Below are 17,659 nucleotides of genomic sequence, written 5' to 3'. Positions count from 1 at the left end.
GACTTAAAATGGGGAAATGAAAATTAAAGTTATTATGCAAAGTCCCTAAATCAGCTTCTAGATAAAATAGGAATAGCATCATAGCATGAAAAAAAAAAAAAAAAACTGCAAATTTTGTTCTTAGTAAGGTTTTGTTTCCTGAAGTGCCTTCTGTGACGTGGCTCCTAGATCTTCTCCCTTTAGGAGTAAAGGACTTCCTGGCCCAGCTGCTGTGAGTGCAGGGAGCAGACCTGTCTCTTTGAGAGTTTTCTCCATTAAAACAAAGCTGCCTTCCCCAAAACAACAGCTTCCCCAAGCTCTCTCCAGGGATGGCTAATCAACCTCAGGGTCCTTCAGGGGACTTCGTCCCAACTCAAGATAACCCTAAAGGACTCCCCTGCTTCAGAGCTCCCAGTAGGCCTGGCTGAGGTCTTCACTGAGGCTGCGTCACAGCCCCTCTCCCTTCTCTGCCCACTCCTGCTTCCTCCCTTCCCTTGCACAGGTGTTGCTCTCCAGAGCACTCCCTAAGAAATGTCCAGTATGCTAATCACCTCAGTATCTGCACCCTAAGTACCCCAGCTATCACCAGCAGGGCCTTGCATAAGTCTTGAAATACATGATTATTATTAATCATTATTTTCTCTGAAACTTAGTTTCCTAATTTGAAAAATAAAGATTATCCTGAGCTAGGGTTGTTAAGAGTGTTAAATGCCGTGACATAGAAGGGGTTGTAGAGTTTTATAATTAATGCAGATCTGTGACCAGGCAGACCTGAATTCCAGTTTCAGCTCTACCCCCTACTAGCAGTGCAGCTTTTAGAAAGCTGGCTAAGCCCTCCAAGTCTCTGCCTCTTCATCTGTGACATGAACATAACAATAATAATCATACTTAAAAATTACCTTTAATTGGGCATTTACTGTATGCCAGTCATTTAGCTAATTTAACAAAACTTATTTTTTAATAAACCTATCCTGTAAGGTTGTTACAAGGATTAGTGAACTAAGGCTTATAAAGGGTTTTCTACAATGTCTAATATATGTCATACATTAAATAAATAGTAGCCAGTATAATTTCTGTTATTACTCACCTAAAGCATTTATTACAGTGCCTTAAATACTCAAAAATGATACTCTACATGAGAAAAAAAGTCAGATTTTTCTAATTGCCAGGACCGTATTTTTGAGAGAAATATTTTCTATCATGTAGTGATACATAACTAAAAATAAATTGTCTAAACTGACAGATGTATTCACAATCCACAAGACAGCAGTTAATAGGTCTTGCAGATGTTAAATTATCTGATAGGACTCCCTTTATTTCCCCTTGCCCTTTTTAACAAATTGTACCATACTCAAATACAGAGAGGTACAATCAGCCACAAGTCAGAAGTAGAAGCCATTTGTCTATAAAGCCAAGCTTATTAAACCCTCTTGTGATAGTGGAGAGAGCTGGAGTTTGCATTCTTACTGTTCCATAGATGAAGACTGGGTGGTGTAAGGAGGTGTGTGACTCAGTTGTGGTCAGACTGTCAGCTTGATACCTGCCCTAATACACTTTTACCTTCCCAAGTCACAGAGGACCTCCTCTCCTCTCATTTTACACACCACAGGGGGTGACAGAGTTTATCCACCAGAAAGGTACATATTTTCTGAGGTTTTTATTCATTAAATTCACCTGACTTGAAAAATATTTACTCATTTCATGTCTACTTGAAAACTAACACTAAAGATGTGGAAAAATCCAAGTTAACTGATGTGCTAAATAATCTGAAGTGACATAATTTTAAGCACAGATATGGGGCTGCTACCAAACACCTAGAAGCCATAAAAGGGAGCCATACACTAAGAATAGTGAAAGAACCCTCCTTGTACATATCCTGGAGCAGCTGCACCAGCTCTGGATAGTCTAACTCTTCAATGTGAGAAAAATAAGCTCCTCTCTGATTAAACACTATGGTTGGGTTTTCTGTTAATGGTGCCAAAAGTATTCCAAACTAATACAGGGTTATACTTATGTTGTCTCATTCTGCAATTTGCTTCTTCCCTCAATATTATTTTCCAATACATCCATGTTAAAAAGCAAAGATGTAATTAATTCCTTTGAACTGCTGTATGATATTTCATCATATGTCCATCACAACAACCTGTCCCCCCACTGATACAATTTTGAGTTATTTTCGATTTATTCTCAACAGTATTACTGTACATGCTTGTACATGTGTCCTTATATACATGTGACAAAGTTTCTTTAGCTATATTTAGCAGTGGAATAGCTAGTTATCAGGCACAAATATTTTCAAAATCATTAACTATTGATGTCGCCAGGTATTTGTTTGCCCCTCCAGATCTTCTCACCAACCTGGGAAGCTGAATCTATGAACCACATCAAAGGACCTTTACACTCTTGATTGGGTTTATCCAAAGGAGAACCCTGGCAGAATATCTGAGGTAGAGCAGGGTTCATGTATTTCTTCAGCTAGCTCTCCTCCCTGCAAGACTGCCATCTGTGACCCTCAACTGAAGGGGACTGCACCTCTACAAGATTCACTCCTTCTGGGTTCCAGGAACCTTCACTTCCTTTTTCTTCCAGTCTGAGGGTGGTCACAGCTCCTCTGCCTACACCTTCAATAGTCTCTTTGTAAATCAAACCTCCTTGAATTATCCCACCATGTGTTTCCAGGCAAGAGCTTTACTGTATCACTCCTACACTGCTCTTCAAGGAGCCTATGTTAATTTACAGACCTATCAGCAGTGTATGAGTGAGTGTTCATTACCTACACCACAGCCATACCAACACTTAATATTAACTGAATTACACTCCTTCCTATATGATGGATTCAATAAAGTTGATTGTTTTATCTTGAACTTTTCTGATTACTAGTGATGGACTTAACATTTACAGAATATTCTTTTATTTATTTATTTATTTATTTATTTATTTATTTATTTATTTGAGAGAGAGAGAGAGAGAGCACGAGAGGGCAGAGGGTCAGAGGGAGAAGCAGACTCCCTGCCGAGCAGGGAGCCTGATGTGGGACTCGATCCCGGGACTCCAGGATCATGACCTGAGCCGAAGGCAGTCGCTTAACCAACTGAGCCACCCAGGCACCCAATTTACAGAATATTCTATCTAAAAGCAGCAGAATACACATTCTTCTTCAGTGCACATGGAACATTCTCCACTATAGATCATATGTTAGTCCACAAAACAAGTCTTCATAAATTTAAGAAGACTGAAATCATATCAAGCATTTTTTTCTAACCACAAATGGTATGAAAGTAGAAATCAATTACTATAAGAAAACTGGAAAATCCACAAATACATGGATATTAAACATCATCCTACTGAACAAATGATAGGTCAAAGAAGAAATCAAAAGAGAAATCAGAAAATAGAAAATATCTTGAGACAGATAACATTAGAAATAGAACATACCAAACATAGAATGCAGCAAAAGCAGCTGAAGAGAAATTCACAGTAATAATGCCTACATTAAGAAACAAGAAATTTTATACCTCAAGGATCTAGAAAAAGAAGAAGAAAGCCCAAAGTTAGTAAAAGGAAGAAAATAACAAAAATAAATGACATAGAAACTAAAAATACAGTAGAAAAGATCAGTGAAACTAAGAGCTGGTTTTTTTGAAAAGAAACAAAATTAACCAACCTTTACTCACCAAGAAAAAAAAGAGAGAGGACTCAAAATTAGAAATGAAGGAGAAGATGTTATAACTGATACCACAGAGATACAAAGGATCATGACAGTTCCATGAATAATTATGCACCAACAAATTGGAAAAACCTAGAAGAAGTAGATGAATTCCTAGAAACATACATCATACTAAGACTGAATCATGAAGAAAGAGAAAATCTGCTCAGACCTAATACTAGGTAGGAGATTAAATCACTAATCGAAAACTTCCCAACAAACAAAAGTCAGGACCATATGGCTTCACCAGGGAATTCTATCAAACATTTAAAGATTAATTAATACCAATCCTACTCAAATTCTTCCAAAAAATAGAGGAGGAGGGAACACTTCTAAACTTATGAGGCCAGCATTACCCTCATGCCAAAACTGGACAAGGTCACTACAAGAAAAGAAATTACAGGCCAATATCCCTGATGAACAAAGGTGCAAAAATTCTCAACAAAATATTAGCTAACTGAATATAATAATACATTAAAAGGATCTTACAGGATGATCAATTGGGATTCATTCCAGGTTGCAAGGATGTTTCAACATGGACAAATCAATGTGATACACCACATTAACAAGATGAAGGATAAAAAAAATCATATAATTATATCTCAATAGACGAGGAAAAGCATTTGACAAAATTCAACATCCACTCCAGATAAAAATTCTCAACAAAGTGGGTATAGAGGGAATGTACCTCAACACAATAAAGGCCATATATGACAAACCCAAGCTAACACTGTACTCAGTGAAAAAATAAAGAGTTTTCTTCTAAGACCAGGAATAAGACAAAGATGCCCACTCTTGCCACTTTTGTTCAACATAGTACTGGAAGTCCTAGCCAGAGCAATTAGGCAAGGGGAAAAAAAGTCATCCAAATCAAAAAGAAAGAATTGTAACTGTCTCTTTTTGCAGATGACTTGATATTATACATAGAATACCCTACAGATTCCACCAAAACACTGTTAGAATAAATTGATTCAGTAAAATTTCAGGATAAAAAATCAATATATAAAAGTCAGTAATATTTCTATACATTAGTAATGAACTACCAGGAAGAGGTTTATGAAAACAACATATTAACAATCACATCAAAAAGAATAAAATGCCTAGGAATAAATTTTACCAAGGAGATTAAAGACATGTACACCAAAAACTAAGACAATGATGAAAGAAATTGAAGAGGGCATAGTAAATGGAAAGCTATTTCATGCTCATGGATTTAGAATTAACACTGTTAAAATGTCCATACAAACTAAAACAATCTATAGATTCAGTGCAATCCCTATAAAAAATCCAATGGCATTTTCACAGAAATAGAACAATCCTACAATTTGTATGACACCACAAAGACCCTATGTAGCCAAAACAATCTTGAGACAGAACAAAGCTGGAGGCATCACATTTACTGATTTCAAACTATATTACAAAGCTATAGTAACCAAAACAATGATTTTGGCATAAAAACAAGCACATAGACCAATGGAACAAAATATAGGTATAGGGCCCAGAAATAAACCCACACATATTTGGTCAATTAATTTACAACAAAGGAGCCAGGGACATACAAAGGGGAAAGGATGGTCTCTTCAATAAATGGTATTGGAAAAACTGGACAGCCACATACAAAAGAATGAAACTGAACCACTATCTTATAGTTTTCACAAAAATCAACTCAGAATGGGTTAAAGACATGAATGTAAGACCTGAAACCATAGAACTCCTAGAAGAAAACATACCTAGAGTTTACCAAGAGTAAACCCTTGGACATCAGTCTTGGTGATGATTTTCTAGATTTGACAACAAAAGACAACAAAAGCAAAAATAAATAAGTGGGACTACATCAGACTAAAAAGGTTTTGTACAGCAAAGGAAACAGTCAACAAAGTGAAAAGACAACTTATAGAATGAGAAAATATTTGCACGTGACTTATCTGATAAGGGATTAATATCCAACATACAAGAAGAACTTATGCAACTCAATAGGAAAAAAATCCAATTAATAAATGAGAAAAGTATATCTTAATAGACATTATTCCAAAGAAGACATACAGATGGCCAACAGGTACAGGAAAAGGTGCTCAGCATCACTAATCAGGGAAATGCAAATCAAAACCACAGTGATATATTACCTTATACCTATTATAATAGCTATTATCAAATAAAAACAAGAAATAAGTATTGACGAGGATGTGAAGAAAAGGGACCCTTGTACACTATTTGTAGGAATGTAAACTGGTACAGCCACTATGGAAAACAGTATGGATGTTCCTCAAAAAAATAAAAATGGAACTACCATATGATCCAGCAATTTCACTTCTGGGCATTTATCTGAAGGAAATTAAATCACCCTCTCAAAAAGATATCTGTACCACCATGTTCATTGCAACATTACTCACAATTCCCAAGACATGGAAACAACCTGTGTCCATTAAGAGATAAATAAAGAAAATGTGTGTGTGTGTGTGTGTATGTGTGTGTGATGGAGTATTATACAGCCATTAAAAATAAGGAAATCTAGTCTTTAGCAACAACATGGATGGACCTTGAGATCATTATGCTAAGTGAAATAAGTCAAAGAAAATACTGTATTATTATGTATATGTGAAATCTAAACGTTTTTTTAAATGACTTATAGATACAGCAAACAGACTGGTGGTTGCCAGTGATGGGATGAGGGGCAGATAAAATGGGTAAAGGCAAACTTCTAGTAATAAAGACAAAGAAGTCCTAGGGATATAGCATAAAGAATGGAGACCATAGTGAACCATACTGTATTGTATATTTAAAAGTTGTTATACAGTAAAGCTTAAATGTTCTCATCACAAGAAAAAATTTTAACTATGTGTGGTGATGGACATTAAATTTATTGTAATCATTCCACAATATATACATATATCAAATCATTAAGTTGTATACTTAAAATTAGTTATATGTTAATTCTATCTCAATTTTTAAAAGCAGGAATTTAGATGGAATATTAGTCATAAAAAAGAATGAAATCCTGCCATTTGAAACAACATAGATGGACCTAGAGAGTATAATGCTAAGTGAAAGAAGTCAGAGAAAGACAAATATCATATGATTTCACTCATCCATGGAATTTAAGAAACAAAACAAACAAAAAGACAAAAAAAAAAGACAAATATAGAGAACAAACCAGTGGTTGCCAGAAGTGAGGTGGGTGAGGGATCAGTGAAATAGGTGAAGGAAATTAAGAGTACACATCATGATAAGCACTGAGTAATGTGTAGAATTGTTGAATCATTATATTGAACATCTGGAATAAAACACTGTATATTAATTATACTTGAATTTATAAAAAAATAGATAACATTTTTAAAAAGCAGTAATTTGGGGGGCAGTTACATAGCAATAGATAACTGGAAAAGTTATTCATTGTATTATTCCTTTATTGGTTAACCTAGAGATTACAATATTTATTCTTGACTTAGAATATGTATTAAACATGGTTTCATAATCATGCATTTTTATTCTAATATTTTCTAATATCCTTTGAGACTTCCTTGACCCATAGATTATTTAGATGTATGTTGCTTAATTTCCAAAAATTTGGAGATTTTCTTGATTTCTTTCCCTCACTGATTTTCCATTTCATTCCATTTCAATCAGGGAACATATTTTGTATAATTTCACTTCTTTTAATTTGTTAATGTTTATTACCCAGCATACCATCTATCTTAGTGAATGTTTCATGTTCACTTGAAAAGAATGTATATTCTGCTGTTGTAGAGTGACATTCTATAAATAACTAAATTCAGTTGGTTGATGGTGTTGAGTTCTATATCGTGCTAATTTTCTGTCTGCTCATTCTACCAACTACTGAGAGTGGGATGTTGATATCAACTATGATTGTTAATTTGTCTGCTTTTTCTTTCAGTTTGGTCAATTTTTGTTTCATATATTTTGCAAGCGTATTGTTTGGTGCATATACATTTAGTACTGTATTTCTTCTTGGTAAATTGACCCCTTTATAATTATGTCATGGCCCTCATTATCCCAGGTAAATATTTTTGCTCAGATACCTACTTTGATACTGACATAGCTACTTCATCTTTCTTTTAATTAGTGTTTGCATGATGTATCTTCTATCCTTCTCCCTTTTTACCTACTTGTATTATTACATTTGAAGTGAGTTTCTTATAGACAGCATATAGTTGGGTCTTGTGTTATTTATTTATTCAATCTTTATTTTTAAATTTTTGTGTTGGGACCATATATATTTTATATAATTATTGATATGTCTTGATTTGTAGCTACCATTTAATTATTTGTCTACTAGTTTTGTTTTTCATTGCTCTGGTCTACTTTCTTACCTTCTTTTGATTATTTGAAGATTTTAATTTTTTATGTTCTTTGCTATATGTCTGTATAGTCTTTGTTATTGGGATTACATTATATATGTGTAACTTTTTACAGTTGATTCTAAAATAAACATTTTACAACTTCAGGTAGAATGTAGAAAGTTATCACCATATAAAGTCCCTTTACCCTCCCAACTTGATACTGTAGTTTCTTATGTATTATATCTACACACATTGAAAACACTATCAGACTGTTCCCTTTTTTGCCTTCAACCATCAAACATATTTTAAATAGCTGGCGAGAAGTAGAAGTTTATAATATTTACCCAGCTATTTACCATTTCTCTTGCCTTTCCTTCATTCTAGGTTTTTCAAGTTTCCTTATATCATTTCCCTTTTGTCTTAAGAAATTCTCTTAGCATTTATTTTAAACAGGTCTGCTGACAGTAAATTCTTCATCTTCCTTCATCTGAGAGTCTTTATTTCACTTTCATTAATGAAGGATATTTTCATTGTATATAGAATTCTGGGCTGAGGGTTCTTTTAATTCAGAGCTTTAAAAAATATTGTTTAGGGCACATGGGTGGCTCAGTCAGTTAAGTATCAGACTCTTGATTTCGCCTCAGGTCATGATCTCAGGTTCCTAAATTACAGCATGGACCTGAGTGGGGCTCCCCACTCAGCTTGGGATTCTCTCTCTCCCTCTGCCCCCCCACTTGTGCATGCATATTCATGCTCTCTCTCTCTCTCTCCTAAATAAAATCTTTAAAAAATAAAAATAAAAATATTGTTTAATTTCCTTCTGCTTTCATAATTTCTGATGAGAAATCTATAGTCATTTAAATCATCATTTTCCTTTGTTCTTCATAAGTAATGCCTCATCTGTTTCTGTCATCTTAGAAGATTTTGTATTGGCTCTTAGCTTCCAGCAGTTTTATTCTGATGTGTCTTGGCATGGATCTCTTTGAGTTTACCCTGTTTGGGGTTTGCTGAGCTTTTAAAATCTCTAGGTTTATACCTTTGACAAAGTTTAGGAAGTTTTTAGCCATTATTTTTGCAAATATTTTTTGTTGCAATGGGATATTTCTCATCTCCTTCTAGGACTCCATGACATATTACACCTTGTAGAATTGTTCCACAGTTCCCTGAGGCTTTATTCATTTCCTTTCAATCTCTGTTTTTAGGGCTGGATAATTTCTGCTGATCTGTCTTCACATTCACTCACATTTTCATCTCCATTTTGCTCTTGGTCTTGGCTAGTGAGATAGATACTTCATTTTATCACTGTGAAAGACAATGTGTACATTTTTCGTTCTGAAACTTCTGTGTTGACATTTTTCGTTCTGAAACTTCTGTGTTGTTACTCTTTCTGTTTTCTGTTTCTTTGCTGGTATTTTCTATTAGCCATTTGTTTCAAAAGTATTCATCCTGGGGCTACTGGGGGCTCAGTCAGTTAAGTGTCTGCCTTCAGGTCAGGTCATGATCTCAGGGTCCTGGGATTGAGCCCCAGGTCCAGGCTCCCTGCTCAGTGGGGAGTCTGCCTATGCCCCTCTTTCTGCTCATGCTCTCTTTCAAATAAATAAAATCTTTTTTTTTAAAAAAGTATTCATCCTGGGTGCCTGGGTGGCCCAGTTGGTTGAGCAACTGCCTTCGGCTCAGGTCATGATCCTGGAGTCCCTGGATCGAGTCCCGCATTGGGCTCCCTGCTTGGCAGGGAGTCTGCTTTGCCCTCTGACCCTCCCCCCTCTCATGTGCTCTCTCCCTCTCTCTCTCTCTCTCATTCTCTCTCTCTCAAATAAATAAATAAATAAATAAATAAAATCTTTAAAAAAAGTATTCATCCTTACTTCTTGGCACATTTTCATAACAACTGCTTTAAAAGTCTTTGATAATTTCAACACCTGTGTCATCTAGAAATTAGTGTCTGTAGATTATCTTTTCCTATATGATTTGGATTTTTTGTGGTTCTTTGCATTCCAAGTAATTTTTATCATATCCTGGACATTTTGAATAGATCATGAGAAGACTCTGGGTCTTGATTAAGTCCTGTGGAGATTGCTGATAGTCTTGTTTTAGCATACAATCAACCCAGTTGGGTTCAGGCTAAAAATTCTGACCAACTTTCTGTGGCTTCATGTTCTGATGTTATTTCAATTTTCAAAGCCTTTGCAATGCTATTCATGCCCGCCTCACACATATAAGACATAGTGGTTTGTCTGGTACCTGGGAGGTGGTCTATCTCATAGTTCTGTTCTCAAAGTCTTTTGTATGATATTTAGAGTCAGATCCACATGTGTACAGCTTGGGAATAGGCACAAGAGTTCACATACAATGTTTTGGGGTCTCTTTTCCAAGTTCCTCATTCTCTCTGACTTCCCAGATATTTTCTGGTTCTCAAGGACTCCCCTTCTTGGTCCTATGGCCAGAAACTGTGGCTTTAGTTATCTCACTCTGCCATTTACTTTCTGTGATTATACCCATTTCTGGAGCCACACAACAGAAGAGAAATGAAAAGAGAAAAAAAAGGCAATGGAATTTTGTCCTGCTTTCTTGAAACCACAGCTCCCCTTTTTGGAAAGGAATTTTCCCATCTGTCAGAGTTTTAGACACATGTGGGCTCTCACTATTGCTACTGTCACTACTGCCAACACCAACATAGGACTTTTCAGGAGACCCAGGTGTAAGAGATATGGGGTGGAGAGATAGAACTGAGGGGATTTCTCCCACTCTCTCTAGTATATTAGGAGTCCCTTTCATGCTCCTTGAATCAAAACCAGAGGGCTTCTCTGGAGTCTTCTCCTGTAGGTCCCTCTGTTCATACAAGGTACCCACTTCAAGGGTTTAGCTACCTTGGGTCCAGGCTGCAGGATACCAGAGGAGGTACAAAATAAGAAACTCATCATAACTTATTAGTACTTAAAATTTCCATTTTCTTCAATCCACCCACTACCATTTCCTTTTCATAGTCTTCAAATAGCTTCTCTATGCATTCTTTCCAAGTTGTATCTCTTTTCAGTGGGAGAGACAAGGTATTACTTCATCTAACCTGGAATCAGAGTACCCTCCTGCTTTTTGTGCTGGTGATGTCATACATTTTCCTTTTACATGTTTTAAACCTCACAAGATATTATAATCACTTAATAACTGTTTTAACATTAATACCATTTTATATCTTCCCACAAATTTACCCTTCTCAGTATTCATTCTTTCCTGCAATTCCATAATACTATCTGGTATAATTTTCCTTCAATCTAAAGAATTATCTTAATATTTATTTTCTTAGCTTTTGTTTGAAAGCATCTTTGTTTTGTCTTCATTTTTGAAGGATCTTTACAACGATTATAGAATTCCTGTTTAGCAGTCCCACCTACCACCTCTCTTTTTTTTTAAGATGTCATTCTACTGTCTTCTGATTTCAACAGCTTCCATTGAAAAGCCAGCCCTAGCTTATGGTTTCTCCCACAAAGCTACTGTGCCTGTCTCTTCATGCAGCTTTAATATTTTCTCCTTGTCTTTGTCAGCAATTTAAGTGTGATGTGCCTAAGAATGGTTTTCCCTGTATTTGTTCTGCTTCAAGTCTGTAGATTTCTTGAGTATGTGCATTTCTTTCTTTCATCATTTTGGAAAATTCTCAGAAATATTTCTTTAGTCCCATTCTCTCTCTCCTCTAGACACTTTCACTTGATCTCTTATTTTCCTTTCTATATTTTATATCCTTTTAATTCTCTCTGTGCATTATGTAGGTACTTTTTATTGACCTCTCTTCTTGTTCATCAGTCCACTGTTCTGCTGATTCTAGATAGTTCCTCAAACTATCTATCTAATTCTTAATTTCAGTCACAAATGCCCTTTCCCCTCCCTCGGTTCTAGGATTCTTATTTAAGTTTTCTGTATGAGTTCCAGTTCTCTGTTAAAATTATCTGTTATTTTTTGAACTTTTAAAAGTTATTTTGGTAACTCAAATCAAAACTCTAAATTACTTCTGGCTCTCTTTTCTGTTGATTTGCTTGCTGGGTTTTGTTTTGTTTTAATTTTTAGGTGCTGGATATAATGGATGAAAATTTAAAGAGACCCTGAATGATATGTTCTTTACAGGGAGAGTTGAGTTTTCTTATGGCTCACTTTGATCCTGTCAAGAGCTGGCTTTAGACTTTATTGGGGTTACTTTGTTTCAATTTTGCCCATACTCATGGAGTGTAGTCCTTATTTGCAAGGTAAGGGGAAGAAGAAGAAACAAAGAACAGCTCCTCTTTCAATTTTGAAAGATATCTTTCACTTGTAGAATTCTGTGGGGACCACTTTTTTTCTTTAAGTATTTTTTAAAAGTTGCTTTCTTGTCTCCTGACTTCCATTATTGCTAATGAAAAATTAGCTGTAATTCATATTCTTGTTCACCTGTATTTAATGTATCTCTTCCCTTTGGCTGCTTTAGAGATTTTTCTCATCTTTGGTTTTAAACAGTTTGATTATGATATATGTAGGTGTGATATGCTTTGTATTTATTCTGCTTGGGGTTTTCTGACCCTCTTGGGTCTATAAATGAATGTGTTCTCTTATATTGGACAAATATGGTACAGTGTTTTTTCATATACGTATATATAATCTCACATTTTCTCTCTCCTTTATTTTTGGAATTCACTTCCACATATATTAGACTACTTGGCATTGTACCAAAGATATCTGAGGCTACATTTCTTTAATTTTCAGTATCTTTTCTCTCTGTTCTTCAGATGAGATAACTTCTATCTTTTAGTTTATCATCTTTTCTCCTTCCAACCCCATTCCATTGTTATACCCATTCAGTGAAGTTTTCATTTCAGATATTATACTTTTTGGTCCTAGATTTTCACTTGTTTCTTGTGGCTTTCATTTCTCTACTGAGATTCTCCATCTACTTGTTCATTGTGATCATATTTTCCCTTAAATACTTGAACATAATTACAAGTTATTAAAAAAATTTTTTCCCACCAGTTCCTACATCTAGGCCATCTCAGAGTCAGTTTCTTTTGACTACTTTTTCTTGAGTCTGAGTCACATTTTTCTGGTTTTTCACTTGCCTATTAATTTTTGTTATTGTATGTTCAACACTGTAAATTATACAATATGGTCTTCCTTTAATCAGTGTTGGTTTTATTCTTGTAAATTTCCCTTGGCTTGTCTGGTTTGTTTTTATTCTTTGAGAATGTGATATGGAGAGACAAAATTTTGAATTTTTGACCTAAAACATGATTTTTACACAAAGGTGTGCCCTTCCTAAAGGGATGGCCTTTCTAACATCTAAAGTGAATGCTTGAAGTGCTTCATGAGGTCTCTCCACCCCCACTGAGATAAAATTCTGTCTCTCAACACTGCATGATATGTGATATGCAGCAGGAGATCCCTGCTAGGCCGTGCAGTCTTATCATGTCCATATTCATCTCAGCTCTTGGCCAAAGAACCATGGTGAATCCCCATGTAGATTCTTAGGGCCCCCTTTTTCACAGCTACCTACTTTCAGATATGCTACCCTGCCAATTTCAGCTGCTTCAATAGTCCAAGAATCCAAGTTCTCCTTAAATGAGACTACTCTGTATGGATTCCACTTTCTTGCACCCCAGGGGAAAAAAAGGTGCCTTTTAGCAGAAAAACCAGGACAACTATGGGATAGTCATGGAGCATACCTCATGTATGTCCCTTCTCTCAAATATCACAGCTGTGTGCTGCCTATTACCCAGTGCCTGAAAAGATTTGTCACACGTAGCTTTAGAGGTTTCTTCCCAGTAGGAGAACAAGTCAGGTACCTATTACTCTTTCACGGCTAGAAGCGGGTCTTTGGTGCACATTTAAATGCACACTGAGATTTGACTGATACTTTTAACTATTCCTAAGAGGAATTTTTGACGAAGAATAGGTAAGAGCGCACTTAATAAAATTTTAAGAGTGACTAAAGAGGGAAAGGGGCAAAGGACATTGAAAACAAACTTAAAATTTCAAAATTAACCTATGTTATGTATACAATACGCTAAGTTGGATAAACTTAGCAAGTAAAAAATTGTAATGATATATATTGTTATTTTATATATAACCTATATTGTAATGTATATGATACTCATAGACTTAGAAAATAAAAAGATATATTTTTCTTTCCTATTTTGACCCATCCTGTTAATACAAAATGTTTTCACTTAAGGTCACTGAATCTAAGTTGGAGATACTAGACCTTTGAATCATTGGTTAGTGAGTAGCTAAATTAGGAGTCACTGCCTTAGGAAGAAGCCAGTTCAGACTGAAACACAAATGACTATTTGGTTGAAGAAGTAACTCTCCATTTTTAAAGGGTGGAGATGGTTTGGTAGTAAATTAGTTCTCTCTCTGCCCTGGGAGATTAGACAAACAATGGATCTAACTAAGAAAATAGACTGACTCATTTGGCTATGATGCTATACCGAAGTTATAAGCAAACTAACATTAATCTCCAGAAAGGGAATCAGGTTCTGTATACTGTAAATGAGTTTTACAGTCAATTCTGAGATTTCTAAATTAAAAAAAAAAATCAGACATATATAGGCCTAATGATACTCTGAACCCTGCCTCTCCTTACCTCATCATCTGCTATAGCATAGCTGAAGTCATATGCAATTTACTTCATTATTTATTAACTCTTCTTTAGGGTGGTAGTTTTTATTGCAAGAGAAGTGAGGATTGTAATAACTTCCCTTTCTCTGCATTTTCTTGAGCATTCCCCAACTTCTTCTAGTAGTGAACACACTATCTTCAAAGTGAAGGGTTCATCTGAAGAACAGGTACAGATGAGGAGGGAGGCAAGTCAGACCTGTTAGCAGGAAGAGGAGTTGTACAGGGCTCATAATGGGTCATAAGTGAATAGGGGTGGAGAATAAAGGGAAATGTAATCACAGATCTGAAAGAGACAAGTCATCTGGTCCAGACTGCCTCTAGACAGGTCAGGAAGGGGTGTTTGGGTGGACCTATTTTCACATCTGGATTTAGCTTCTCTTGAACTTTTCAGCTTTTTGCCTTTTACCAAAGCTGATTTCTTCTCTGTAAGTCATGTGGTCCTTCTGCCCCAGGATGAAGTCCTTTGGAGTGGATTTAATTAGCTTTGGGGATGGTCCGTTCTTTTTCCAGAAGGTCTGTTTCAGGTTTAGGTCATTCCACTGGCCTCACCAACAACTGAAGGGCAGATGTCCTGGCCACTCAATAATTCCCCGGGCGGAGAGGAAGGGCCTCTAAGTTGATGGTCACACTCCTTGTATTTCTAACTCCCCTTAGCTGTGAGGACAGGAGGTGCTGAGGTGGGTGGAACTTGGAGTTGAGTTTTTTAGGTAGTTTCAGGTCTCCTAGTCCAAAAGAGAAGTATACAGCTGCCTACCTTTCCCAACATACACATACACGCCCCTACATTATTCGCTGGTAGAAGTGAAATTTTGGCAACTTAGGGTTCCTCTGGGGCCACTCATTTCTTCCACATGTCCCAAGTTTCTGGATTTACTGAAAGAGACTGGACAAAGTAGAGTGGAAGTAAGCCATAGCTTATTCTTCCTATCTTTCATCCAGGAAAGAGGTTTATGAGCATAAGCAAAGAGGTAAATGAGATTATTTCTTGCTGTTCGGTGCCTATCACATCGCTCACCCCGCCTCCCACGCCGCCACCAGCGTGTGCACACACTGTGAGCAGAAAAGCAACCCCCACCCACTCCTGCCCCGCGCCCTCCTCACCCCTCCCTCCCGACCGGCACAGACCGACCAGAACTTCCCTTGGGTCGCGGCCCAGCGATATGGAGCGGCCCTGGCGCACAGCCCTGCTCTTCCCGAGTCGTGGGTGGCGCGGTGCTTGTTTCCCTCCCCTCCCTTTCCGGACCCAAACAGGGATGTATCTGGGTCAGCCTGGGAGGGGCTGGACCTGCCAGGGATCGGCGGGGGGGATGGGGGTGGCGATGACAGCATCTTTCAGGTTTTTGGCGTTTCTGAGCTTGGCCCCGTCCAGCCTCTCACCGCGCTCGCGCCCAGCAAGGGCTGATGCTCCGGCTAGTCCAGGCCCTGGGAGTGGGTGGGGGGGAGACCCTGTCCTTTCTATCTGGACAGCCACCCCTCCTCACCGTGCGAACAATGCGGCGCCCACCCCCACCCTCAACACGCACACACATTCCCCATTCCCCAAGGCACGCTCCCCTGGCGGGCGGCGGGTCCCTCCACCCCAGGAAAAGAGCAATGGAACAGTTCACGGCCGCCACGAGTTCCTGGTCTTCCTTCCTTTCCGGTGATAAACGGCGGGGCTACAAGCCAGTTGCTGCTTAAGATGCTCCACCCGTGAGCCTGAGCCTCTCTTGGCTCTGTGCGGGGGGGCCCAGATCCAGGACCCAGGGTCCTTTTACCCCCGCGAGGCGCAAAGGCGTGACCCGTGTTGGAGCACAGACCCCCGGCAGCTCCCCGCTGCCTCGGTTCCTCCCTCTGTGATCTTTTGCGCTCCACAGCGCCGGGGAGGAGCTGAGGGTGCGTAAAAACCGCATCTTCCCCAGACACTTTGGCTGAGGGTGCCTGGGTGAGGTCCGGAGGGTCATGGACTCCCGGCTCCCCACCCTGCGAGCTCTGTATATAAGCCCAGCTCCGAGGAATCAAGGCCACAGGTCTTCATTTCCCTGAGGCCTGGCCCCTCCCTCCCCAACCTTGCCCGGCTTCGCCTCGGCAGCCCCAAATCTCCACTCGCTCTTCCTCTTGGCGTTGGGAGAGAAGCGGAGCAATGAGTTGAAAATCATCTCTGGATTCTTGCATCCTGTACACAGTAATCTCCTCATCCTCTCCTTCATTTTCCCCACATTGCACGCTCGGAGACTTCTGTTTGCCGGAGGGTAGCTTCGTCTTTCCGCCACACCAGTCCTGTGGCAGGAGCCCCACTGATGCTCTCTGACCGGGAGCTTCCCGAAAGGTGCCTACCTCCGCGGGTGCTCGAGGCCAAGCGGAGGTGTTCCTCCGTCCCCGCCTCACCTCATCGCCAGACATCTCTTGCCATCCTTTCATCCACCCTTGTATAAAACCCGCGCCCCCCGCCCCACCCGGCGCCGCACCCCCTCCCTCGGCTGCTCCCGGCAGGCGGGGAGCTGAACGGACAGGGGCGCGCAGGAGGCGCGCAGAGCTCTCGGGCTGCCCGCGCTCGCTGCGCCTGGGGAATTGGGCTGTGGGCGAGGCGGCCAGGGCTGGCCTTTATCGCTCGCCCCGCTGGTGGTTTGAAACTTTATCAGCGAGTCTCGCCACTCGCCGCAGACGCGAGCGGGGGGCGGGGGCGCGGCGAGGCGCCGGCGGCCGTGACGAGGCGCTCCCGGCGCTGAGCGCTTCTGCTCCAGGCACGCATGGCGCCCGCACACGGAGTCTGACCTGATGCGGACGCAAGGGGGTTAATATGAACGCCCCTCTCGGTGGAATCTGGCTCTGGCTCCCTCTGCTCTTGACCTGGCTCACCCCTGAGGTCAGCTCTTCATGGTGGTAAGTCCACGCTCGCGGGTGCAGGGGGATTTTGGAGATGGGAGTGGGGAACGCACTAGCCACATAGACCTTTCCTGGTGGCGCTTCTCCGCGGCCACGGCAATCGAAATTCCTGTCGGAACCCCCAGCAGCTGTCCTCTCCTGCCGCCTCAGCCTCAGCCCCTTTGCTTTTCCACAGAAG

At 39.3% G+C, this 17,659-nt stretch overlaps 1 protein-coding gene across 1 annotated transcript in view; it reads left to right on the top strand.

The window, feature by feature from the left end:
• The first annotated feature begins 17,353 nt into the window (after positions 1 to 17,353).
• WNT2 (Wnt family member 2) overlaps positions 17,354 to 17,659 on the top strand; it is a 41,890-nt gene continuing 41,584 nt past the window's right edge. The window contains exon 1 of the mRNA XM_027574299.2: positions 17,354 to 17,478. Within this exon, the coding sequence (XP_027430100.1) occupies positions 17,396 to 17,478 (83 nt within the window). The 5' untranslated portion in view covers positions 17,354 to 17,395. The remainder of the gene's footprint in view (positions 17,479 to 17,659) is intronic.

Source organism: Zalophus californianus, chromosome 12 (genome assembly GCF_009762305.2).
Source record: "Zalophus californianus isolate mZalCal1 chromosome 12, mZalCal1.pri.v2, whole genome shotgun sequence".
NCBI classification, from domain to species: domain Eukaryota; kingdom Metazoa; phylum Chordata; class Mammalia; order Carnivora; family Otariidae; genus Zalophus; species Zalophus californianus.
The sequence above is the reverse complement of the archived record's forward strand: the minus strand, read 5'-3'. Positions and strand labels throughout refer to the sequence as shown.